The sequence below is a fragment of the Epinephelus fuscoguttatus genome, linkage group LG2, assembly GCF_011397635.1.
Source record: "Epinephelus fuscoguttatus linkage group LG2, E.fuscoguttatus.final_Chr_v1".
Lineage (NCBI taxonomy): Eukaryota > Metazoa > Chordata > Actinopteri > Perciformes > Serranidae > Epinephelus > Epinephelus fuscoguttatus.
In genome coordinates this window covers 24,285,493-24,311,654 of record NC_064753.1, presented here as the reverse complement: position 1 = coordinate 24,311,654, position 26,162 = coordinate 24,285,493, and the positions used below count along the sequence as shown (strand labels likewise).

Here is a 26,162-nt window from a genome sequence, read left to right as displayed (position 1 = left end):
AGGAGCAAGCTGACTGATTCGGGTGTGTGAACCCTTTCTGTACTTTTTGGACACAGATTGTGGTTACACATACGACTGCTCTGTTTTTTTCTTCCACCTTTGCTCTAAAATAACTGACAAGGAGCACAATATACACTTTCCAGCAGTTTATTAAGAAGATCTGTAGTGTAGCTTCAACAATTAATCAAGGCAACCATGAACTCTACACATATAGGCAACAGAAACTCAAATTCTGCTAAAACAAATATTTTGTGCTGGGAAAATATCTGCATGCATTCCCTACTGAGAGAAAATAAAGCACTGTAACTGACACTGGAGACTGACGAGGCTTCTCTCTACACACAGCTCTGTTTAATCCAAGGCATTTTCCTGTTCCTCTAAACCAGCAGGGACCACCTGAATTCAAGAACCACAAACTAGAAGTTGCTACTAATCTCGATACGACAAATTTTGAAATTTATGAGTCAAAATAGAGCATGTTATACTTGGGCACAGTGTCATGTTCTGTACATTCTTCAGTTCCTACAAATATCTATAAACTGTAACAGCATTAACCATCTGTCGATAAAAATAGTGAGATGGCGTTATTTTTTTTTTTTTCAGTAAAATGCTGCATAGCATTATTTTCATGTGACAGAACAGAAATTTTTCTATAGAAATCATAGAGAACAATTAGGGACACTCCAATATTCCATGCAAATGTGATGAGAATACCAATACAGAGTGGATTAAACATGCAAAGCAAAGACCGAAAGGATTATGACAGTTTTCCAGTGTTCATTATCCAAAGCATATTCTGACAATTAGTAATTATACTGAAGCAGCAAACTGTAGCAAATACTTCGGTTAAGGCACCAACGTAACAAAACGAAACAAAGGATCAAGGCCTGGAGCTCTAGGTTCCCCAGTAGAACTCAGTCTGCATGTGGTGCCTGTGCTTAATGAGGTAACTCGGTGCAACAGCTCAAAACAAAATCAAAACATCAACTTGAGTTTCTTGGAGAAGAGATAAAAATATAACAATAAATTAAAATACTGTGTGCGAATGTTAAGAGTGGAACGTATGATGATTCTAAGAGAAGATAACCAACAGGACTTCTTTCAGTCAAAATCAGGTGTTGAATACGAACAATAGCTCCGTGCTAATCCTTGCGCTAATCCACTATACGCTTCTGTACGGTAAAATTACTGGATCACTTTAGCACAGAGCTCTGCTACTGTATACACTTACACCCAGCTAATGAATAAGTCAAAGACGTTGACAGCCTAGTCTGCTTACTGGCTCGAACTGTCTGCTTCGCTATAGAAGCCCAGACACAAAGAGTGTTTACACAACATCAAACTTCACAATCACATTTCAATGAAAGGTGCGTAACAACTGACAAGACATGAACTACTTGTTTCTACTTGTGCCACAACTGTAAGAGTAACGGTATGTTTCAGAGATACATCTTAACGACTTTGAGCAATGCCTTGTTCACTGTTTAAGGTTTTATCTTGGAAATCATAAAGCTGATATCTTCGCATTGGTCAAGTGTTTCACTGGCTGCAAAGCTTGCACGATGTATTCAGAGTTAATAGTCTCACTGCAGCTGACAACGCAACATCAATGAGGCAGCCATTCGATGCACAAGCAGAGGACAGATGTTTTACGCTTCAGTGCTGCTGACCAGTTGAAGGCTTCATGCACGTTTACAAACCTACACGTTAACTAAATGCACAATGTTTGCTTGTGTACATCTGAGATGAAACTTCTCATGCAGTATATGCATATCTGAAAGCTGTCGTACAGGGTAACAATTTCATAAGCCTTTTCTTCACAGCCACACACAGCTAAAGATGTTTCCCTATCCCTTTTATGTGCAGATCTAACACTGATGAAATGTTAAGTCGTTTTTAAACTGCTAGTAAGACCAAACAGTGAAAACCAGTCACAGTGGCTATACACTGAAATATAGAAGTAAACTGGCATTTCAGACAAGACACATATAATATGTTACTTTATGTGCAAATAAATATGTAAACTGTCACAGGAGCTGATTGATCATGCCCAATGAGCTAATAAAGTGCACCAGAGCTGTCAGGATATACACCTGGAAAGGCTCTGAACATGACGTCTCCAGTGGAATGTTCAAAAACATTTTCACAGACTTCTTAGTGCCGAGACTGTGGTCCGCTGGAGGACAGTGTAGACTGATTCCTCTCATAGGAACAGACATGAGAAACCTGTACTGCAAAAGCTTAGGCAGCTTCACTGGGAGGCCTTCAGCTGTTGGGTTTCTCGGGGTGCTGAAAGAGAGCACAAAGCTCCTCACACGTCTGAGTTTCCACAGAGCTGAAATGGGACTCCATGTTCCACGCCAGGTCCGCTGACAAGAAGTCATCCATGACAGTTTGTGTTTCGTTGCTCGTTAGGAAGAGGTGTCCCAGCCCTTCGGCCTGGCTGGTCACAGTCTGTGTCTCTGTGCTGTTCAGCAGCCTTGCGTGCTCGCCCTGACTCACAGGAGCCTGAGCAGAGAGACCCGTGGCAAATGAGGGGAGATCTGTCTGTGTTTCTGTGTCTGAGGACTCTGTGCTCATAGAAAAGCTCGAATGTCGTAGGATGCTGCTCAGGGGCATGTGGCTTCCTGCGTTTAGCAGGAAATTGAGGTCAGTCTGAGTCTGTGTATCGAATAGCTCCAGATCGCTGGCTTGGGTTCGACTTGGTCCCTCACTTTGGTCCAGTTCATCCATCAGGAGGAAGTCCGTCTGGGTCTGGATGTCCAGAGACTCGAGCGGAGTGTCACCGCTCAATCCTCCCAGCTCGCTCTCCTCTGTCTGTGTCTGGATGTGCACAGCACTGAGAAACTCTTCAAAGTCAAAGTCAATGCCGTTGTGGTGCTCCTGAACAGATCCCAGACCTGACCCACAGCCTGCAGAGGTCTCTGTGAGCACCTGGTGGCCCGACATGCTGTCAGACAGAATATTTTCTAGATCATTTAACAAGGTCATTGTTTGGGTCTGGTTATCTGCCATGTTGTTGGAGTTAAGCTCATCTGTCTGCACCCCAAAACACATACCACCAGCTGACTTTGAGTCCTCGTACAAACTGTTTCCTGCAGCAGTGAGGGTGTCATCTATCTCCAGGGCAGTCTGGGTGGATACACTGAGGGAGTCACTGCCAAATAGCTCAGAGCACATGATAGTCTGGTCCTGAGCCTTCTCGTCTGACTGTGGTATGGCAAAATATGTCTGTGTCTGCCTGGTTTTGAACGGGGGCACAGATGAGGAGGAGCAAGGAATTTGACTCATGCACTGGCTGTCTGTCTGAGCTCCAATAGAGGATGTAGCTTTGGCCCGGGAGGAGAATGTCTGGGTTTCAACACTGATTGGCAAGAGGACTTGGGCACTCACACTAATGTCTGTCTGGGAGCAGGATGACACGGAGGACTCACCCACAGAGCACAGCCCAATTCCCTCCCCTACTCCCATTCCTGTGGGCATTTTTGACAAGTATGATTTATCTGTCTGAATGTTGGTGGAGGTGCTTCTTCCCCGTGCCAGGCCGGCTGAGTCATCTGTGCCAGCAGGGTCCAGACTGACCTGCACGCCTGTGCTAATTGGCCCCAGGCTGGAGCGGGAAGTAGGCATGCTATCCTTGAAACCCAAACTCTTAGCATCAAGCTGGGGGACCACAGCCCCCATGGCTTGTGGCAGGAGGTGAAGGGTGCTGACGGAGCCTTGGCTGTCTACTGCCAGCACTACGGACCTCAGAGCCCCGCTTTCTGTAGACGGAAGGAGGACAGGCAGGTGGGCCAGCTGCATCACAGGAACGCTGACCAGAGCCATCTTCGGCTTCGGCAGGAGCAACTTCTGGGGGCTCTTACGAGGGTTGGAGATCTGATTCACTGAGTCTGTGTTATGAATAGTCGTATCAGAAGGGAGCGCAGTCTCTGTAGGCTCTTTACTGGCGGGCATGATCTGACAGCTTGACTCATGGATCTTGACCTTTTCAGCAGCGCTTAATAGTTTCTCCATCTTTCGCTTTTTTACTGGAGGAATTCTGTTAAGAGACAAAACATACAGAGAAAATCAGCCACATTAATCTTTAGTTAAAGCAAAGTTTTGATACAAATCACCCTGGGCTGTGCAGGTACATACCTGTGTTCTGTAGGAATCTCGTGACCTGTCCTGTAGATATGCGAGAGGAGTGCGGCCCTACTAGCATAGGGGCAGCCACATGTGCAATGGTAGGTCTTCCCACAGTCTTCTATGTGCCTCTTTAGGTCCCACTCTGTGCTGTAGCCATTGTTGCACTTGAAGCATTTGTGTTTCTTCTCTGCATGCATCTTCATGAAGTGCTGCAATCAAACACATCAATGAATAAATTGCATACAATTTCTTTTCTTTATATTTCACTTTTGAAGTTGGCTTATTTTTTCCAAGTAACAACTGGTCTCAGAATTGCGAGAGGGGTTAATTATTTAAGATGATTTTACTCAGTACAAGTAGGCTTATAAATCATGCAAACAGTATTTAGCATTTATTAACTCATGGCCGTAAAAAAAGTATTCAGGTATGAATAAACTCTATCAGTATTACACAACTCCTGTAAAATTGATTTTTGTAGTGCATTTGGTGCTGAGTAACACATTAGGAGCTATTCTACAGAGTTGAGACCTCACTACTTTACTCTACTGACGGCATGGATAGGATTACAGATCACAGGAAGAAAAGGCTTACTTGTTTAACCAGGGAGAACTGGGAGAAGGGTCTGTTTGGCCCCCTGGGACAACCCTCGATTGGACAGCAATACAGCTTCTGAGAGCCCTTCATGTCCTTTCTGACCGTGGGATTGACAATACCATCCTGAGGGGGACGATACCAGTGAAAGACAACAAGAGAGGAGAGAGCAGAGAAATATTTGCAATATCAGCATGGCTTACAGTGAGTGTTAAAGAATTAAAAAATACCAGAAATTCCTTGATCACCATAAATACAAGCAACCAAGAGAAAGACCTGTAGTGGTTTCAGGTCATTTTAAGAGACTGAGCTAAGTTTTAAGTAAGCAATCGAATGGCGGTTTTACACCGCATGATTTTTCAAGTCATTTCACTGTCGCAGACAAATTTCCAATGTCGGGATAAAAACATAAGGTGGTCATAAAACTCAGTACGAGCTGTTTTAAGGCGGTCTTTGTGTCTTGCTGTTCCGACAAAATTAAAACATGTTTAATATTATCCATCCACCCATCCATTTTCATCCATTTATCTGGGGCCAAGTCGTGGGGGCAGCAGACCTAGCAAAGCACCCCAGACGTCCCTCTCCCCAACAACGCTTTCTAGCTCCTCCTGGGGGATCTCAAGGCGTTCCTTGGCCAGATGAGATATGTAGTCCCTCCAGCATGTCCCTCCTACTAGTGGGACGTACCCGAAACTCCTCAAACGGGGGGATCCTGATGAGATGCCCGAACCACCTCAACTGACCCCTTTCGACGCAAAGGAGCAGCGGCTCTACTCAGAGCTCCCTCCGGATGTCCACGCTCCTTACCCTATCTCTCAGGCTGAGCCCAGAGGAAATTCCTTTCAGCCACTTGCATCCACGATCTCTCCTTTCAGTCTCTAAATATTAATATTGTTAATTATTATTATCATTATTCATATTATCTTAAGTTAATAATCTTGGCTCGAGAAAATAGTGAAAAATAGGTGTGTTGTCTCCAGCACTAAGCAAGAAGCAAACCGGGCAGACAGTAAAACATGGAGGGGACTCCGGGGAGGAGCAAGAATGTAAACAAGTTTTGGGCACTCCTGGACTGCGGAAAGGGAGGAGTGTAAACACATGTCCTTATTTAATTCGGCCTGTATCTGATCCGACAGCCAGCACTTATTTTAGTGAGATATATTCAAGTTTAAAACAGGTTGCCTCTCATCCCCAGTCTTCTCCAGCTAAAATAAGACAGCTAATCAACAGAGGCTGGTGGCGAGGTGAGGCGACAAAATCCAAAATGTAAAGTTGGTACACAAATATAGTATATTTTTTATATTTTTACAGTGAAATTACAATTGTGACGTCAACATGATGCCTTTATATGTTGTGTTTCCAGAGTTATGTGTTTTTGCAGACATGTAAAGATTTGTTAATGACAATCCTTAAAGTGAGTTTGTCGTGATATTTTCCACCAGGAGCAGGGTGGGAAACAATCTCACAAGAGATCTACCTGTAGTCTTGCAAATAGTGACTCTGCAAAATCCCCAGTCTTTGCAAAATCTTATGGTGGTGTAGCTAATAAGCGACATTGTCCTAAAGTGTGAGAGGGTGTCAGACTTTCGTCTTTAAAAAAAATTGTTGTTTTTTTTTTTTTTAAATCTTGCAGTGTGTGGTAGGCATAACAGGTTCTCCTTATGACTGACAATCAAGATTTAAGCTGATAAAGTCAGGTTTTACTCAACCGAAAATAGTTCTTACGGTAACCGCTATAAAAGACACTCAGTGTCAACTATACTGTACACCAAAAACTACAAAATGTTTGGTTTTTTTTATACCAAGTTTTATTCATATTTCAAAGGCATCATCATGACTACAGATAATAAAAGTGATGGTCGTACATTGCCTTGCTCTCCTTAGTCAGTGCGGGTAAATATTATGTGAATTTATAAAAAAGTCACATCTCTGCAGTTGGCTCTGCTCTACATAACTGGAAAAAAAAAATTAGTGAGCTTGGCAGTGCATGGGATGTAAACATTTGCAGCACCGCTGCTCCTCTTTTACTCCTAAGGCAGACTTGCTAAATCAGCTATCATCATAATGTATATTCAGAGTCAATGGACAACACATCTATCACAGAAAACAGCGCCTGCACTGAATGTATGTTGTACGGTAAAAGCAGACAAAGCCATCACGCTCCATAGCAGTCATTAATACTGCAGTCTTCCAGTGGTCAAGGTCACCTCCATCTGTCGTAATACTTAAGGGAGCAGAACAGCCAAAGCTGACAAACACCCTCTGGTTTATCATGAGGAGTTAGCTTAAAGAGACATTCGCTAAAAATGAATATTCTTGTGGCTGGCTTCGACTACGTCATCTGGTCATAAGCCTGAGTCATGTCAAGACATTATTAGTCATCAGTCAGTGGCTGGCTGTAGCCCAAAAGAGAGAGCAAGCCAACATTCACTGATTTCTCCACACCAGGGTCGGCCCACAGCCTTTTAAGTGGCCATTGCTGAGGTTGATTCCCTTTTTTTCTAGGAGACTGCGCAACACAGTAAGTCAAGTAATAGCCCAATCCTGCTCCTTTATGCTGCTGAGGTCAGTGGTGGATGACGGACAGCTCAAAGCCACGCCAAGAACAGTTACATTAAACTTATGAAAGGAGTCTGAGGTGGGCTGAGTAAACAAGTTCAAATGTAATGCATCAGTCTTCATGACCAGAGAGAAACAGATCGGAGTGAGTGATCAGCAATACATTACTGCTGTGCAATGATGCAGTAGAGCCACAGGGGTGTTTAAGTGGATGAAACACACATGGTGCCCCATACCATGGCTCAATCTTGCAGTCAGACTTGATGAATAAGGCAAAGGGGGCCTACAGCGTTTGAGAACTTCATCATCATGTCAATCAGAATATCATTACTACTGCTGACTGGTGTTTTACACAGATGTGGATTAAAAATAACATGCTGCTCCCTTCATTTTCTCTCCTTGCACCCTTTGAAGGTGCAATCTGTGATGCAAGTGTGGCTGAGCGATGAAAAATCTGCTTTGAACACAGTTACTGACATGTTATAAAACATAAACAGTAACTAAACACACACGATCAAAGTTTCCCGTCGCTCTTAAAGGTCTGTTTACATCAGTAATATTTAGGCACTCATGTAAAAAACAGTCTATATTTAAACTGCACCCCAGACATCCCTCTCCCCAGTGATGCTTTCCAGCTCCTCCTGGGGGACCTAGAGGCGTTTCCAGGCCAGATGAGATATGTAATTCTTCCTGGGTGTTTTGGATCAACCCCAGGGCCTCCTACCTCCTACCCAAACTTTCAAATACACCTCAGTGTGACTCAAATTTATCTGGTAGAGCCACCAACCGGACCTTTAAACACCCTTCCAGCTGGGCCACATGAACTACTTCCAAAAGCTCATTCAAATTCTCACAATCACCTATTTTAAACAAAGAGCTTAGTCTATTGCAGGACAAAAGGCAGCCTTTCCCAGCAAAGAACTTCATTCATGGAGGGGAAACAGTGAGTTACTGCCTCCCACGAAAAAGCCCAGTCCAGTGAGGACATATAAACCAGGGTCAGAAGCAGACTTCAGTCCAAATGCTTTGCCTGCCTTTAACTTTGCTGGTAATGGTAGTTGGCTGACTGTGTATTGGATGCAGCAGTGCTCCAGTGGAGGAGACCCTCACCATCATCTTCACATGATAAGCTGATTTATCCCATCACACTCTAATTTAGCACTGCCAAATCAGATAATCGCCAAATGCCACTACAAACAGTGCAGCAGGCGAAATGTAACGCATGTAAGTGGGCGGTGTGGACGGCTGTGGGGTGCAGCCAATGCAGTAATCAATCATCACGTGAAATCCACATTATTAATTGGTAACATAAGTAACGTTAGCAAGTTAGCTAGCTTGCTAACCACACACGTTACTGAGTAAACTACGGAGCTTCACTCTCGTGACAGTGAACTTTTACCTATGGTTACCGAATACTGCCGTGTTCGCTAAGCATCTCTACTATGTGTTAACGTTAGCTAAACCGAGCTTGTTGTGGATGACTTGCGTTTTCCAGTTTTATGACAGCGAACCTGCGATAATGCGCTAGCTAAGTTAGCGTTGCGGCTACCTGAACACCTCAACATATATACTTGCTAATTACCTTTATCCTGTGTGACTTGACGAGATGCATGTTCAATGCAGGTGTGTTGGGGAGAATCTTGCCACATCCCTCCACGGTGCAGAGGATGTTCGTCCTTACTTCTTTGGTCAGCTCCGTGACGGTGGGCTTTATTATTTCCCGGGACTGCAAAGAGTCTTCGTGACATTTCGGACTGTCCGCTGTGGCGTTATCTCTGTTATTCATCTTGCTTGTCGCAGAGGCAGCCATGTTTCTGTGTTGACAGTCCATTTGTGTTTGGCAGAGAGCCCCGGCAGCAGCATTGAATGAGTGGTAGCATTCCGTCCCTCAGTTTTGCCTGAAAGGCTAGTTTGCTACCTTCCACAAATAGGACGGCTGGGACATAGCCCTTACGTCACATCCGCTATAAAGCAGTACTTCCGTTTAACAAAATAAACTTTTCTAACGTAGCTAATTTCCTATTATATATGTATATTCCTGTGTTTTTGTAGTATTGTTGTATGTCACACATACCGTAAAACTTCAATTAATAGACCGGGCTATTATTTTTATTTGAATAACTGAAATCAACAGTCCCTTATATGGGACAGGCATTTAAATCTTTTCACAAAATTGTTGCACAGCAAAGATCAAAATCATCAATCAAGATCAATCAAATTGTTTTATTTTATACCAGTATGAATATTACCTGTTTAAAAATTCGGCTTAAAATAATATATCAGTTATGCATCATTCATTTGATCTAGTTCTGACAGACGGCATCGGAGAAAGAGAAAAGAGTTACAGTACTTGAGGATTGCATTTGATTAAAACATTATTAGAACTTGTAGGTAACATTAGCCAAGGTTGTGAGAACATTCCCTTCTAACTCAGCTGTGAAGTGGTCATAGTGGGTGGAAAAGAACTTTTGAGTCTGTAAGATACCCACTTGATTCAGCTAACTCAGGCTGCTGATGCCTCATATTAGCTGTAGCTGAACTGGAATATATTTTTGAGCAAAATAAGGACTGGATTTTGAATCATATCTCTCACGGCCAGAATACATGTGGCACAGACACGGTGCGACACATCTGCTGCAAACAGAGAGCATCCATTATATCAACTAAAGCTGCTACACTGACCACCATTGCATGGCTCAATGCTATTTTCATACAGCTAGTCTATTTTTTTTTTCTACGAACTGTATAAAAAATCAAGTACAGTTTGTTTAAAAGTGATTAAATTAAATAGCCCATTGTACCGGGGCAATACAACACAGAAGAACAGCCTTGTGGGTGTATTTACATTTCACATTAAAATTAATCAGTCAAATCAATACATCCTGTTGGTAAATGATCCAGTTAATGAATTCAGTATTGGTCAATATAGCATACACCTCTAAACCCTGCATAACTAACTGCATTATCACTTTGGCAGAACTCACATGTACACAGCTGGAACACCACTACATGCTACAAAGACAGAGTGTGTAGCGGGTAAGAAACCCTGCTCCTCCCTGCCCACATGACGCTTCACATCCATGTCCCATGTGTTTCGGCTGTTACTATGTAGCTGTGTTTGGAAGGGATCTCTTCGCAATAACTATGGACCAAAAACTCTTTAAATGTATGTGCAGGCACGTGAGTATAGTTTTAAGATGAACTTGTAAGAATGTGAAACTATCCTTTAAATGGTTTGTGCACAGGCCAGAGAGTTTTAATGAACCCTGAAACAAGAGCTGTAAATGCCAACTTATTAAGAGCCGATTTACTCACATTTCACTGCAAGTAATGGAACAAAAACTTCAAGAATATTATAAATCCTGCTTTTATATTCAGTTTGGACAAATAAAACATTTAATGGCAGAAACATTCTGCCACTTAAATACCAGCAAAAGATAATACAATGGCAATTATATATTGCCAATTTATTTACAACTGTAAGCACATAAAGACACATTAATTCATTCTGAAATCCCGGGAGCCACTGCTCCTCAAGAGCTAGGTTAACGAGGGGATCAGTGACAGAATGGTAAAAGCAAACTATTGATGGATTAGACGTGACACGCCACCATGTGGACTTAGCATTTATCAGTTCTGTGGTTGCCTTGTTTGTGAGGAGGGACCAGGTCCATTGTCTGTGATGACAAAATAATTCCTTCCTTTTAGGGGAATAGATGAGAGCAGAGGTGTGACAGGGGTGGAGGCGATTCCTGTAAAATTTAACAATACATTCAATTAGTTGAACTGACTTCAAGAACAAAACTATATAACAACAATTACTTATGAATGTGTTGGTGTGATATAAAATGTCAGAAATAATAATTCAGGCACTGAGGGTTAAAAAAAAACACTTACAGACTGTGACATATTCATGATGAATAATATTGTGAGATACAGCATTTCCTCTGTGTATATGCATGTGTATGTTTGTGCCCTCATGTGGTCATTTATGGGATTGCGAGGACTATGAACCATTCAAAATCATTTACTGTTTTACTGATTTACAATATTAGTATAAAGTCTTCTTCCCAAAATGCAAGTGTCTGTGGCTAACAAAGTCTTGGTACCTGAAGATGCACAGTGTCTGAGTGACTCCAGGAGGTTGGTGCTTGCAAATTTGACAACACATCTGAAAGGCTCCTCTCGCTCTGTCATGGTCTTGTTGGTGTGGTCTCTGAATTTTGTCTCCAGCTGAGAAAAGAACATAACACATAAATCAGATGATCACAGCACAGAGTAATACAGAAACCATTTGCATTTTCACTGATATGGTGACACAGAAAGTTACATTATTTGTTTCTTTGACATTGATATCTAACTATTAAAAGTGAAATACTGAAACTCAGTACTCTAAAACATGAGCATGTCTCAGGATACCTTGTAAACTGCCGACTGTAGCTGAGGCAACATCCCACCACCGAAGGCCTCAGAGGCCATCTGAAGTCTGTTTGCTGCAGACTCTGCTTGTTCTCTCTCTATGTGTGGGTCTGTAGATAGAAAGAAAGACAAATAAATAAAATAACAATGCACATTAGGTCCACATTAAGGCCAATACATTAAGCTCAATAAACAATTCTTAAGTACGTGTGACATTATATAAAACTATTAAAGTGGCTTTGGTCAGATCAAATGATTTAACAAACATACTTGAGGCAGTCTCGTTGTTTTCTTTAAGGGGGCTGGGATACTTGGTGGGAAACACCTGGAAAAAACAAAACACAGTCAGAATCCACCCAAAAACAAAATTCACAATATACATCAGTTCAATCTTTTCAAACTATCTTTCATGGTCTTTTTTTTTATTCAATTATGAGAAACCCCTCATCAAGGGCTTTAATAACTTAATATTTAACTAAGAGTTCCTCTTTGTTCAGTGGCTCTACTGACACAAACTGTGACATCATGCAGTCACAGACATTTTGTTGGTATTATTAGGCCATAAAAAGTGATGGTACGGTAATGACATGATAATTCTGACCATAGCAAACCAACTAGACAACCTCCACTGAATTTTATCACCTAAACCACTGGTTTTCAAATCAAGCCAAAATCTCAAGGCACACCTGTATTTTTATCTGTGCACAATAGCTTCTATAATGTGTGTTATGACTCTCATCACGACCTAAGACAATAAAAATAAGAAAAAATAAGACGGGCAGCCTTCGTGACACTGTCTCCTGACAGGTTTTTTTTCTTTTCTTTCTGTGGTAGGTCGTCTTTACTGGTGCTTTGTTGTAATTTGCTCTGTATAATAAAGCGATCAATTGTCCCACTCACAGCTTTCTCCTTTTAAATGTCATCAACCCTCACACTGGCTGCCAATCAGGGCTTTTGATGTGTCACACTTATAAATCCCACGCCAACGGCAACAAATAGCCTCCCTGTGAAGGTTTTGTAAATTCAATTAAATTGCATTTTCAGCTAGAGTTTGCCTCTTTATCAGGAAATTGGTGCGCACAACATACTGATACAGTCAACTTTAAATACATTCATAACTTTTTGTATAGGCCCAGCTCAATATTGCAATAATACTGTATGGTTATCACAGAATCCCCCGGCACACTTGGACTGGCATCATGGCACACCAGTGTGGCGCAGCACACCATTTGAGAACCACTGACCTAAACCACTCAGCTGACAGTAAATATATTGCAAAACTCACGAAAAGACTCGGAGTGCAAAGGTCAAACTCGAACCAGGAAGTAGTTCAGCATCATGATTGACATTTACAATCAATATACTCTAACACCTTAGATAGAACTTCCCTTTAATGGCAAACAGAGTTGACTACAATGTATGATACTTTTCACAGTTCATTGTTAGGGTTGTAAAAATGTTGTGTTATCATATTAAAAACAGAGAACAAGAGAAAGGTAAAGTTTTAAAGGAGCTGTATGTAAGAAATCTAAAGCAAATAGTCATAAAATCCTCCTAATATGTCACAGAGACTAAGGAATAATGTTCATATAACATACTGATCTCACAGACAACAATAGTACAGCCAGAATATTCACATTTAAAAAACATTTTTACGGTCCACAAATCATGTTTATGTTTTGAATTTGTGTTTTGGCCTGTTGCGCCACCCACCGCTGTCTACCAGTCACACAGTCAATAGAGTCTCAGCATCAGTTACAGTTACGACTGAGCTACAGCAGCACGGCAGGCAGCATTAGCAGTGTCCCAGTACATAGCATGAGTGGCCGGCTCCTCATGAGCTGTATCCCGGCAGCAGCGTTAGCAGCAGAGAAGCCGGACTTACTCGAATGGTCTGCTGGAAAACTGAAGATCAAGGACACGGTGACGCGGCCCTGCCACGGCAGCCGCCCGTGGGCAAACAAATCAGTCTCCAGCATGCCGCTGTCCAGCAACCTCGAATCTGTAGGGGAGGGGGGGCGGACACGACTCGCGGCAGTATTTTGCGGCAGAAACCGTTTTTGCCACATTCTTACATACAGCGCCTTTAAGTGTAGTTGCGGTGCACTAAGGGTGAACTTGGCATTGTACATTTTTCCTCAGCTGGTGGTCATCAAGCTGAATAATATAATAAAGATAATTTTACTCCAAAATCAGACACTCTTCAGTACACGATGGCAGAGTTTAGTGATGAGGCAATTATAAACACTCCTGCACAGTGCTTATCAGGAATCTTTGATTCAGTGGGGAAGACAGGGCAAAGCTTTGTATGGTGTGTGTAGTTAGCAATGTCTTACCTGTTCATATTGCCTCATCAGCAGGTCCCTGATGGCACCGAGCTTCCGTCCACTAAGGTTAGCATCTTTGACAGCTTGATGTCTGGTGGACAGAACCAAGGCCTGCAAAGTACATCACTTTCTTAGAGGGAAATGGAAAGACAGAAAAAAAACCCACTGTGCAAACAATGTCATGGATTGTTAAACTCAATCCTCACCTGGGATAACAGGGGCTTTTGCTTTGAGGTCAGGGTTGTCACAAAGACATAAGGGGTTTGAAGATAGTGAACAACATATGTCGGTTTCAGGTGGTTGGGCCGAGAAAATGTGTCTCCCCACGCAATCCGAATCCATACAGCTTCATCTGTGTGCTTCTTTATCTTGATGGACACCTTGAATGCAACGTCAAAAGCAGAGTGTTAAACACAGAGAAGCCCATACAACGTCTTCCAATGGTGCAACTCTAGAATTGTTAAGATTTTCTAACTTACATGTTTAATGAGCTCTTTGAGGTGTGATTTAAATTGTTCCTTGAACTGTGTCAGCTCTACAGAAGGAGCATCATCTGGGAAACAGAAAATGGTACAATACATACATTCAAGGGACAATATGGATTTGATCAAGCAAACTCAACTTCACCAAAACAGTTTTTGATTTCCTGGAACAAGCAGGTAAAGAATACATGTGACACTGGGATGAAATGTGCAAAAATGTTACCTGTGCTTTATAACCTTGTAACAGTTGAATAACAATCTTTCAACTAAAAACAAAGCCCTGATCCCAGCAGCAGCTGTGGTGTTAGGTTAGCATGAAAAGCAGCTGAATGCTGTTTTAACATACCTTCAGGGTCCATGAGCTGGAAAGCATACCACATTCCCTGGTTTGGATTGTCCATGACATCTGAGAGATAATGACACCATAAGTGTTAGTGGATTGGCAGTGTATGATTATGGTTAGCTAGGCTGCCTTGGCCAAAATCATTTCACTTGACTTACAGATCATCTCCAGTTCTGTGAGGTGTTTGACTGCACACTCATTTTCCTGTACAAATAAAAAGACAGGTTAAGAGACAGGTAATCCACAACAACATTAGCGGTTAAGTGCTGTGCAACGATGGGTTTCACGGTCCACTTCAGCGACCATTTTGATAGAGAACATGCTGCTAGCTAAGGTTAGCTACCAGGTTGCTAATTTTTATACACTTACTATTTAAAACATCAACTTTTTTGAGGAAAAGCACCACTTACCTCGCAAATGGCGAGCAGTCTTTCCGTTAACGCCCACTTCGACAGAGTATAATCCATAGACTGCTGCTGGGCCCGAGTCAAACGGCCCCACTTGTCCAGCGTTGTTCTCAACATCTGACTCGGTATCCGTCTGACGAGTCGCTGCAGTAAGCGCTTCATAGAGTCGTCCATTGTTCCTCGGCCAGCAAGTATATCGAGCTTCGTTGGTGTATTGGAAGATAGTTTTCGTTAGTTTTAAGGAGTCGGCTCCGTCCACTTTGCACTATGGCAGCAGAACAATTCCAAACAAACCGCCTACAACAGAACACACAAATCGACCAATCAGATGCTGCCAGAAAATCTGACGCACTTCCTGTAGCGCCCTCTGCTGTGCTGGAGTGGTATTACCTGTAGCACTGTCGCTGCTTTTTTCTTTTCTTCTCTTTTCTTTTCGTATTAATCATATTTATTGAGAATGTACAGAACATCCTTGACAACACTCAAATTTATTAGGTACTAGGCAGTGCAAAGAAATAGCAAAGGACAATAATCTGTTTTTATTTTCAGGAGTTTTCAGTAATGTTTGATTTTCTTGTAAACTATTGATAACTTGAACAGTTATTTAAATAAAAGCACCTGAGAAGTTTGGGGGGGAGGTCAGTCTTCTTCATCAGTGTTAAAGGAATGCTTAACCCACAAAATGACCATTTGTATATCCATAAATCATGCCGTGTCACCTTGAATTTGTGGAGAGAACTTTGCTCTTCTTGCATCCCTCCATGTCGTGAAGATATTGATCTACTGATTGATTGGAGACCAAATTTAACAACAGCAAAACTTAATCACAACATCCGTTAAGACATTTTAAACTTGTGCAGTATAATCTAAGTCTCATGTATCCAGTTGTATGCCCAGTCATATATTTGTTTTGTTTTATTTAGTTTTTTCGTTAATGATATTTATTATTTTGTAACAGTTTGTAAACTGATGTTTTGATACAGTCCATCTTCAATCAATATGTTTATAGTTTTCATGGAGATATGCGAGAAGAACTTTTTCACTAAAGCTCATAGAAAATGCAGTATTTTAACAAACATACAGTAAACATCCCACTTAAGTTCAGTCACCATGACACCAATTACTAATGTAAGTTAAGATCACAATGGACCCTTTGTCCAGTAGGCTTAAACAGTGCAGCAACACTGAGCTATAGCTGAGGTATCTTCTGCATTAGGTTGAGACAAAAAAAGTAAACCACATATGAAATGACAGAACAGGGGCAGGGCTATCTCAAATTAATTTAAAAATATCTAGTAGGCCAAATGAAAACACTTAAAGACCTTCCTTCCAGGTTTCAGTGACTTACTGTAGAGTTTTAACTTATTCTTCCAATGGTTCAAACTGGGTGTAATCTTAATGTATATACATGTATAAATGAAAAACTTCCCCAGTCCACATCCTTGTTTGAGATGCAAACACCAAATTTCACAATTTCCTTGTCACCAAATGTACAGTTATTTGCATCAAAATTAAATCTTAATGTTAAGAATTCGTTTAGGATTTTGAAATTAAACCTATTTTATTTATTTATTTATTATTTATTCATTCCAATCTAAATGAATGGAAAGGAGCAGGATGAATTAAACTTATAATACCTGCCCCTTTCTTAAAGCATATAACTGCTTACATCAGATAAGTTGCCATTACAGCTATTACAGTGAAAAACAGTTTACACGACAGACAAAGAAAATAAACAAATCCAAAATCCATAAGTAGAACTATTTCATTACATGTTCTTATATAGCTTCTCTATTCTCTCCTTATACAACCTCTTAAACTTTACCTTGGGAGGAAGTGGAATTGAAATATATATTCTCCTTATTTTCTTACCTTCTTCAACATCAAATCCCTTAAGAATATCTTTCTGAATATCCTTCTTACTGGGTTAGGGAAACATTGCATTTATTGGACAACTGCCAAAGTGTTAAATAGAGCCATAAGCAAAAGCGGAAGTACGCAAGCGGGAACCATCTTGTATCTCCTGTAAACTTCCGTTATCAAATGTCCCGCCTTTTACTGAGAATCACGCATTCTATTGGTGGATAGACAAAAAAGGTGGACGCCGATTCGCTGTTTACCGCTGTCACTCAAGTCGCAGTTACCAAACACTTAGAGGGAAAGCGACAAACGTTATACCAGGCAGGATGTCATGTAGGTCCTTGCTGTTTGTGGAGGTTACACTCACGTCACTACAAAACCAGCACATTTAGTGGAAATTATAGAGGAGTCGTAGCAACCTGCGTCGTTATTTTACGCGAAGAAAGACGAAAACCAGCGTAGTTTGTCAGTGGTTATATGGACCTCTGCAACGGCCACCGTTAGCTTGAGGCCTAGCAGTTAGCTAACGTGACATTACACCGAGGTTTGCTGGGATACTTCTCAGATGACACAGGCTTTCCACCGGTAAGTATATCACAGTGTTAGCAAAGAGCTAATAGTCAACAAGTAGATACAGTACAGATACAGTAGTAGTAAGTAGATACAGTATGTATATTAGTATATTGTTTTGAGCAAACAGAGTTGTCATGTCACAACCCCGCTGTATGTCTAAAGTCAACTCAGTGGTGAAACAGCTCCATTCAGCCAAGCATGTGCCCTGATCCAGAGTCTTCTGGCGAGGGCTGTGTTGTTTACACGGTTCCAGGTTATTGAGGGTGAATGCAGGTAGGTTGTCACATTGTTGTATCTCACTGCCTCTCTGTGTCTGCAGGTAAGTGTCCAGTGGAAAAACAAACCCCATCATCACAATGACAGCTCAGGAAGGAGAGGGATGGGGAGGCATTAGTATCCTTTAGCAAACATCTCCTCTGCATATGTAACAGTGCTGAGTTGACACAGTGCATGTGTCATAAAGTACCACTGAAACAAATAGTTGAGATTTTGTTAAAATCTATTCATTTTTAAGCCATTTATCAAGCAAAAATGCCAAACATCCATAGTTCCAGATCAAATATGAGAACATCCTGCTTTTTTTCTGTTTTATATCTTTATAAATTTGGTTTTTGGACTGTTAACCAGGCCAAACACTGACCTTGGGCTTGAAATTGTGATGATCATCTTGACTGTATTTTTTGGCATTTTGTAGACTTTATACACAGTTGAGTAATGAAAATAACCCTTAGTTGCAGTCTTAGTATGTCTAGCATATTCATACGTAATGAAAAAGGGCAGCACAGCAAAAACGTAAAACTACTTCTAAAGGCAAACTTACAAATGTGTTGCATCTCTTACACCATTATGTAACAGTAATTGTTACATAAAAGCTCCTGAATCAGTGCTCCTCTTGTTTGTGGATTTTCAGTATTGCCGCAGTGGTTCAGTAAGCCCTTAACTCAGCATGCACCCCGACCTGTCACCTCACCTGCACACAGATGAGTGTAACGAACTGATAACTCGCCTGAGGCAGTGCCACGCAGAGGTACGTCACTCTCTAAATGATTTGATTGCTGGGTGCTAATTATGCTCAGAAAATAACAATGTAAATCTTGTTTCATGTTCTCCTCAGCACAATGTCATGAAGTTCTTCGGCACGTGTAACGATGCGGACCGTGCCATGCGTAAGTGCCTGAAGAAAGAGGTGTGTCGGTTATTTCTATGTACCTTGTGAATGAGATGCAACAAGCTCTCTAAGCCCTTCTGTTTTTTTTTCAATCAATATTTTCTTTGTTTCCTCACCATTCAACAGAGACTGGAAAAGCGGGAGCGCAGCAAGCAGCATGCACAGGAGATGAGAAAGAGGCTGAAAGAAGGGCCCAAAGAGCAGCTCTGAAGGACATCTTACTGCAACTTTGCCACTGGCACTGAGAGTTAAAACTACTCAGATAATGGGACACTGACTTAATTATGACACTGCTCAGCCTGCACTGCTCTTTTGATGTTAAGACAGAGGAAGAGTTGTAACTTCTGTTTTATTATATTGGCACTGACAGGTCTAAGAGTCATGTGCTGTTCTTCCTAGTGTAATCACTGTTTTGACATTAGCAGAGAGAAACATGAGTAAGAGGCAAAGTTATTTAAATGTTGGGATCATATACCAGCGATGACATGGTACAGATGCACAGCTCACTCTTACATTTCCTGTGACGTGAACCCTTCCAACACTTTTAACTGCTTTATCATCTGCACAGACTGAAACTTGCAGTGTTACCAGAACATTTTAGGTCAACACAAAAACAACAGCATTCGGTACTTTGGATTAAAGATTGCTGTCGGGGATCATCATTTATTTCCCCCTCTGTTAGCAGAACAGCTCCAGCTCCATCAAAGAGATTAGTGTGGCTGCTGGCACAAGCCTTTCATCAAACCATTATTTAAGTTGGCAGGACACCTCAGGAATATTCTGGTGCCTGTTTTATTCATGAAAACAGGGAAAGTCAATTTCAGGGTATCAGAGGAGCATGGGAAAAGAAAGACCCAAAACAGGATGACCAGTGGCTTTGTTTTACTCTCAATGTGAACATACACTCATGAACACACTCATCATTGTATGAAAGTTTATTTGAATGAGGAATCATAGTGATTCGTTACAAGTTTGATTGCTGTCAAATAAAGTGAAATTGTGACTTACTTTAAGAAACCATGCTTTGATATACTGTGTTGTTATTGTAAAACAAAATATCAATCAGTATCTGCAGGTTTTCCTCAAAGTATTTCCTCAAAAAGGCCTTAGAGGAAAGTAAAAAGTCTTAAATATTTCTCTTGCCTGTCGTAGGCAGCAATAATGGTTATAAAATGTTGTATAATCTTAAAGTGGAATTCTGCAACAGTGGATTGTGCATTCAATATAGCGAGTATTGTCACTGATGGTAGCTGTAGTGGCTAGGAAGTTTATGTCTCTTAATAATGGGCATCTGTTTTTGCAGAAAAATGTAATCTAAATAATTCTAGCAATTACTTCACACTTGGACTGGTATGACTGCTACACAGGTATTAAATCCAATTCTATGCCCTTAAAATGTCATAACTCTAACCCTAACCACAACCCCATAACTTGTTGAATCTGAGCTGGAAGGTTCAGTTATTAACATTTCATAGAGATTTCAGCTGCATCCTCTGGTCCGCATTCAGCAACTTGAGCTGCCAAAGGTTTCGTCATGTCACCTTGTGTCACGTGTGGTCATATAACCCCTCTCTTTGTTTAAGGATGGTCTCCTCCATCATTCTTTGGCTGTCTGCTGGCTCCTGATCGATGACCATGTGTTCACATTCAGGTCATGAAATCACTCTTTAGCCATCTCGATGCGCTGAGTAAAGACAACGAGATGCTGTTGAGGGCTTAGAAAAGCTTGGATCCTCTGCAACATATAGGGTATTCTTTGTTGTTTTTATTTCCGGGTAGGCTACAGAAATAATCTTAGCAGGCCTGTTTCTTCAGCGAGGGCTCTTATTTTCTCACAGACAACACAGGAAATGGCAGGTACCTGTCTGTCCAACAACTGAGCTGAGTTCAAAGACAACAGCTCAGAATAAGAGCTCACATCCTATGTGTCAAAATAGGGTTTTGTTAGATACAGTATTGCAGGGGGCAAAACGGGGGAGTTATGTCCAAAAAAAATTAAGCACTGAGGAGGGACTTATGTTTTTTGTATTTTGGCGTAGGGGATAGACATACAACTTTAAATTATTGTATTTTGTATTTATTCTAAATACCCTCTGAACCCCAAAACCCAGTCCCGCCACTAGAAAGAGGAATTATCATTGGATTTTCAAATTTCCAAAGGTCCTTAAACACATTGTGCGCAACTAAAACTTCCCTTAGGGACATAACCAAATGGTAATATTGTTTGTTTTGGTAATAACTTCTGCTTCAGTGCTGTTTCTCCAGTGCATTACCTACATTTGGTGCGAATATTTAAAAGATATAGTCATGTACAGTGGAGAGAGGCTCACACATTTTCCATTAAATATATGTAGCTTTGGGGAGAGTAAAAGTCACACCCCAGCCTCCTCAGATAAGTATAGAACAGTCTCTTAGTCCTTTTGTGCTTAAGGAAATGTAAAAGAAAACCACACTGTGAAAGTACTATGTCTTTATTTGAAGCAGCTGACTCTACCCATCACAAAGTATGGATCAATCTTTGACAGATATTTAAACTGTAAGGCACCCTAAGGTGTGCTTTGAGACAGCGTGGGGAGAAAAAAAGCATGAATGATGAAACACACACTTACATGGGACCATACATGATACTGTGATTTTAACAGATGAAACACCAAAACCAGCCTAAAATGTAGACATAATGAGGCAAATATGTAGTTTTTTTTTTCCTTAGTAAAAACTTATTAATTCAAATTTTATTATAAAGCAGATGTCAAAGATGCTGTGATGGGAATTTGGATGCAATGTCTAAAAGAGAAACTCAGTTCAAAACAAGTATAGAAATGCCTTTAATATCTCAGGTGACACGCTGAAAAGAATTTGTAGTATTTTACAAAATAAAATAAATACATAAAGACCCATGTCTTAAAGGATCAGTGTGATTTGCATTCAGGAGAATCATTAGACAGATCCTTACCTCATCTTGTGACCCTAAAGCCAAGAGGAGACGAGGAACACTAACTATTATTTACCAGCAGACAAGGATGAGGGAGTGATTGTACAGGCCGAAGTAAGGAAAGAAGAAAAATCACAATCAGTGACGACTGATTGATTATTTAAGCCTCAGTGAGTCTTTGGTCACTAAACTGCCGAACTGCCTTTCTGTAGCTGATTATATATCTGGCAAATTTACATAAAAAGATAAACTCAGGTGCACTTAAATAAATCTACAGTTTTATGAGCATAAAGGAATACTTTACCCACAAAATGATCATCTGTATATCAATTAGTCACGCCTTGTTACCTTAAAACTGTGAAGAAAACTGTATTGTTCTCACACACCTCCACAAAATATGGCAAACATTTTGAGCAATTAATTGGGGACTACCAACAACAAAACTATATACAAGAAAATTTGTAAAAAAAAAAAAAAAAAAAAAAACTCAAACAGGTCATGCTGTATAATTCAAGTCGAATTTATCCAGCCATATGCCCAGTACTTAACTAAAATCTTAGAATATAAAATTGAACAGAAAGTAACAGAAACATATCTTTGTCCTCTTCAAAGTCAGGCTCCAATACGAAGGATTTTTTGTGAAAATGCATGTGATGGGGAAATTTACGCCCAGTCTCACTCCGAAGTCGTCGAAATTTGGCGCTTGGGCGGTGACTTGTGTCATCAGAAACCAATAGAAAAAGGCATGCTTTAAGGTCAGCATGATGCACAGCCGGTTGCTGTAATAGTTTAACTGGGCCCGGTGGCATCAGGGGGAAACACGCAGGACAAGACAAAAGTTAAAGGAAATGGCCACTTTAGAATAAAAATACAGACAATACTTACTCACTAACTTACTAAGCTGACAAGAAGTCCGGTATAGTTTTTTAATCCACAGAACTCATTCAGGGTATCAGAGGATAACAGCTAGCCGGAGTTTTCCATACATTTGAAGTGCATGGAACCCACGTCCAAAATCATTTTGAAAATGTAATAAAACTCTGCTAATGCATTTCAAAAACATCAGAATGGCTCGTCCGTCATAATCCAAGTGCCCTGAAGCTGCGGCATGCAAAATTGACTTGAAAAGACATAATTTACTCAAGTTTTATAGCATCATTTCTCACCGTGGTCAGTTAGCCTGCCCTGCAGGAGTGCTGTGTTTACATGGCAACTCGCGCGAGACTCGAGAACCTTCAGACGTTCTTGTTTGGACGTGGGTTCCATGCACTTAAAGTGTATGGAAAACTCAGGCTAGCTGTTATCCTCCGATACCCCAAACGAGTTTTGTGGATTAAAAAACTACACTGGACTTCTTGTCGGCATGAGGGTGAGTAAGTACTGTCTGTATTTTCATTCTAAAGTGGCTATTTCTTTTAAGGTGGCCAAAGTGCGTGTGTGGTGGCCACGTCCTGTAAGATTCTAAAGCCAAACCTTGTTCTTTTTTCCTAAACCTTACGTGTTTTTGTTGCTTAAACTCAACCATGTGCGTTAGTTGTTGAAGGAAAATTTGCAGTGTTGTACCAACATAGTGTGTTTATTTTGAAAGAGACTATGTTAATGGTAAATTTCCTGTGAAAACGGAAGTGTATTTTGAAAGAAGACGATGCATGTAACAGGCAGAACTTGACACGGCGTCCCAGAAGGTCAACAACCAACGTACCCAGGGTACCTTTCACATTGTACGTGGACGTGGAAAGTCCATGACCAAAAGTCGATATGTGATAAGGCCAGAGTGAGAATGTGCTGGAAACATTGAGCTTACAACCAATGAGACTTGAATTATACTGCATGAGTTGTGTGAGAGTTGCTGTTGTTAAATAAGGTCCCCAGTCATTCAATGAGTCAATATGTTTGCCATTTTCTTAACAAATTCAAGGTAACACAGCATGAGTAATTAATTTACAAATGGTCGTCATGTGGGTGAAGTATTCCTTTAAGTTTTTTTTTTTTTTTTAAATTTAGTAGTTTTTAAATAATTCATCAAACTATTAATCATACCCTGTAGTTAAATACAACAGATGACTGAAAATCAGTAAACAACACCATGGAACACTGACACTGAGTCTTATATACTTGAAATTGACAAATCTGAAATACAATAAAGGTCATTTTATTGATCATCCATTCATACCTATATATATATATATATAAATTATCTGACATGACTTTGATAATTTATGACAAAATAATTCATCTGTTAATGTCAGCTCAAGAGGTAAACATTCACGTGGGAATAGTGTTTACAGATTTTGAATTTGAAACTATATATGTATAAATGATCTGCCCCATTTTCTTCTTTAAAGTTTTTACGGAATAATTTAGAAAGAGTGATTGACAGAGTCGTGTGGGCGTCTGGAGCAAAGGAGACAACATGGCACTGCACATCCAAACAGTTATCTCAAATAAATACAAAAATAAACTGCACCATTTCTAACAATACTTACAATGTTTATACAAAAACATACCCTGAAATACCAGGTACTTCCACAGGCAACACATTCATATGTACAGTATATTACATGCAAATAGTTACACAAACAGTCCACATCATCTATATATTATCCTGTACTGCATGTGTACCACTGCAAAAAAATGGACAAATATCTTCTGAGTTTTACAAAACAATTCTCACAGACCTACTTTTATTTTTTTGGTAAAACAAAATAGATCCCTACATATAATACACGTCGCGATATATAAAATGTCTGGAAATCTTGAATCATCACATGCAGGTAAGGACAAAGTCAACTCCGGCTACACGACTGTTGCATTTCCACGATATATAGATCACTGACAATTAGTGTAGTCACAACATGAGTAACTGGAGGACCAACAATTATCATCTCTTTTTGTGTGCTCGCAAAAAAATACACAGCTAAGAAATGACTGTCGGGAAATATCAACATGATGATCACGCATTTCACACAATAACTGGAAGCCATGTTGTACAGATGAACCACCACAGTACTGCATGTGTATGTAGCTCTAACTAAAGGGGATCAAATCCATTACTAATCCCTCCACGTGACATGTGCCACCAGTTCAACCCCAAAACATCACTTTATTATTAACGGACATTTTGTATATTTAGTGCTGGCATTCCCATTAAGCTTCCACTGTCCTCTAATCCCACTCCAATTTGCATTTCAATTCCAACAAGTCCACCTTAAAAGAAAAATCTTGACCTCAATGAGACTGTATTCGATAAATAAAAGTTAAATAAACGCTTGCCAGTTTGTTGCAGGAGAAAATATCTAAAGACAAATAGATGTTGACAATGTGACGATGATTTTTTTATGTACTTGTAATCACCAGACGGTTTCATTAGCACATAAGCATTAATCTTGATTTCATGCAACGGGAGCAAATTTATGGTGATTACGATAATGATGACCAAATTACTGGAAAACACGATGCCTGTTCTGTGTAATGAAGACTTTAACAGTAAGAATAATGAATAATCATTAAAAAAAAAAAGTCTTTCGTGACGTTTCACCGCAGTCGCTGACTGTGATCCGCTGACATGAACGAGCATGTGTGGCCAGTTCTCGTCTGTCCGTACAGAGAGGATGGAATGTGCATGTAAGGAGCAGGAAACAGTGTCCTCATGCAAATTTACACTTCAAAACAAAAAGCAACTAAAGAAAATCCTTATATTCAGAAAGCAACTCTTTTTCACGCTTGAAATAAATATATATTAATATATATTATCACCTATTTATCATCCTGTGCTATCAGACACATATTGATTTCATACATCCTGATCATTTCAAGTCTCTCATATGTACAAAACACTCTGTACCTCCCTGAAGAACCACCTTCAGTGTTTATGTGTTTAAGCAATGCACATTTGGCTCTTTGACTCCGAGAGAACAAACATCTGGACAGCTGTGGGTTTAATAAATATAAAATATAAGTTGATTTACAAGAGAAGATCATGAAGTTGTTGGTGGTACACGTGGAAGCAAACAGGACTCCAGTGAATCCTCTCTGCTGATGGATGGAAACAAAAATCCTTTGCTTCAGTCTGAGATCACACTGTCATCATCCTGCACATCCCTCCGCAGGTAACCTTTGACCGATGGCTGTGGGTGCTCACTTCTCATACGCTTTGTTCTGCAGGTAACTGAAGAGTGCCTCCAGTCCTTTGGTTGAACACCACAGCTGCTTCAGCATCTGACACTCCTTCTCATTCACCTCCTCCAGGACTGACATGAGGATACTCCTCACCAGGCATTTGGACTCTTCTAAAACCTTTCAGAACATACAGAGAGGGGAAAGATCACTCATTAGGGTCAGGTATATTCGGGAAAAAGCTTTGCCCTCTG

General features: G+C 40.6%; 4 protein-coding genes across 6 annotated transcripts in view; 1 reads left to right on the top strand and 3 right to left on the bottom strand.

The window, feature by feature from the left end:
• Positions 1 to 60: 60 nt before the first annotated feature.
• atmin (ATM interactor) lies at positions 61 to 9,208 on the bottom strand. The gene is made up of 4 exons (XM_049565326.1): positions 8,864 to 9,208; positions 4,723 to 4,848; positions 4,141 to 4,340; positions 61 to 4,042 (listed from the first exon to the last, which is right to left on the bottom strand). Exons 1-4 carry the CDS (start codon positions 9,110 to 9,112, stop codon positions 2,266 to 2,268), a joined length of 2,352 nt encoding a protein of 783 aa, XP_049421283.1. The 5' UTR covers positions 9,113 to 9,208; the 3' UTR covers positions 61 to 2,265.
• Positions 9,209 to 9,536: 328 nt separating this feature from the next.
• Positions 9,537 to 15,562, bottom strand: cenpn (centromere protein N). Its single transcript, XM_049565678.1, has 10 exons — positions 15,263 to 15,562; positions 15,011 to 15,056; positions 14,856 to 14,915; positions 14,507 to 14,580; positions 14,234 to 14,407; positions 14,037 to 14,138; positions 11,971 to 12,025; positions 11,701 to 11,810; positions 11,391 to 11,514; positions 9,537 to 11,033 (listed from the first exon to the last, which is right to left on the bottom strand). Exons 1-10 carry the CDS (start codon positions 15,431 to 15,433, stop codon positions 10,912 to 10,914), a joined length of 1,038 nt encoding a protein of 345 aa, XP_049421635.1. The 5' UTR covers positions 15,434 to 15,562; the 3' UTR covers positions 9,537 to 10,911.
• Positions 15,563 to 17,389: 1,827 nt separating this feature from the next.
• On the top strand, positions 17,390 to 19,895 carry cmc2 (C-x(9)-C motif containing 2). 3 transcript variants are annotated; one of them, XM_049565917.1, is made up of 5 exons: positions 17,393 to 17,704; positions 18,012 to 18,085; positions 18,649 to 18,719; positions 18,807 to 18,878; positions 18,987 to 19,893. In XM_049565917.1, the coding sequence occupies exons 2-5, from the start codon at positions 18,049 to 18,051 to the stop codon at positions 19,068 to 19,070; spliced, it is 264 nt and encodes an 87-aa protein (XP_049421874.1). In that variant the 5' UTR covers positions 17,393 to 17,704; positions 18,012 to 18,048; the 3' UTR covers positions 19,071 to 19,893. The 3 variants fall into 3 exon arrangements, with proteins under 3 accessions (XP_049421882.1, XP_049421874.1, XP_049421890.1); XM_049565925.1 differs by lacking the exon at positions 18,012 to 18,085 and having other exon boundaries at positions 17,390 to 17,704; positions 18,603 to 18,719; positions 18,807 to 18,858; positions 18,987 to 19,895; XM_049565933.1 differs by lacking the exon at positions 18,012 to 18,085 and having other exon boundaries at positions 17,397 to 17,704; positions 18,603 to 18,719; positions 18,987 to 19,892.
• A 2,887-nt stretch (positions 19,896 to 22,782) lies between these two features.
• Positions 22,783 to 26,162, bottom strand: part of LOC125881963 (chromodomain Y-like protein 2) — a 50,728-nt gene continuing 47,348 nt past the window's right edge. Inside the window, exon 7 of the mRNA XM_049565483.1 lies at positions 22,783 to 26,088. Within this exon, the coding sequence (XP_049421440.1) occupies positions 25,930 to 26,088 (159 nt within the window). The 3' untranslated portion in view covers positions 22,783 to 25,929. The remainder of the gene's footprint in view (positions 26,089 to 26,162) is intronic.

Bases quoted from the DNA above. Each gene is read 5' to 3' on its own strand.
- cenpn (XM_049565678.1), bottom strand. From the start codon at position 15,433: ATGGACGACTCTATGAAGCGCTTACTGCAGCGACTCGTCAGACGGATA. The intron at 15,057-15,262 runs GTAAGTGGTGCT...TTATTTGTACAG, and splicing joins GACTGCTCGCCATTTGCGAG to GAAAATGAGTGTGCAGTCAA. The intron at 11,034-11,390 runs GTACCAAGACTT...TAAATTTTACAG, and splicing joins CAGACACTGTGCATCTTCAG to GAATCGCCTCCACCCCTGTC.
- atmin (XM_049565326.1), bottom strand. From the start codon at position 9,112: ATGGACTGTCAACACAGAAACATGGCTGCCTCTGCGACAAGCAAGATG. The intron at 4,849-8,863 runs GTAATTAGCAAG...CGTCCCCCTCAG, and splicing joins TCAAGTCACACAGGATAAAG to GATGGTATTGTCAATCCCAC. The intron at 4,341-4,722 runs GTAAGCCTTTTC...GTTTGATTGCAG, and splicing joins AGTTCTCCCTGGTTAAACAA to CACTTCATGAAGATGCATGC.
- cmc2 (XM_049565917.1), top strand. From the start codon at position 18,049: ATGACAGCTCAGGAAGGAGAGGGATGGGGAGGCATTA. The intron at 18,086-18,648 runs GTATCCTTTAGC...GCATGCACCCCG, and splicing joins AGAGGGATGGGGAGGCATTA to ACCTGTCACCTCACCTGCAC. The intron at 18,720-18,806 runs GTACGTCACTCT...TGTTCTCCTCAG, and splicing joins TGAGGCAGTGCCACGCAGAG to CACAATGTCATGAAGTTCTT.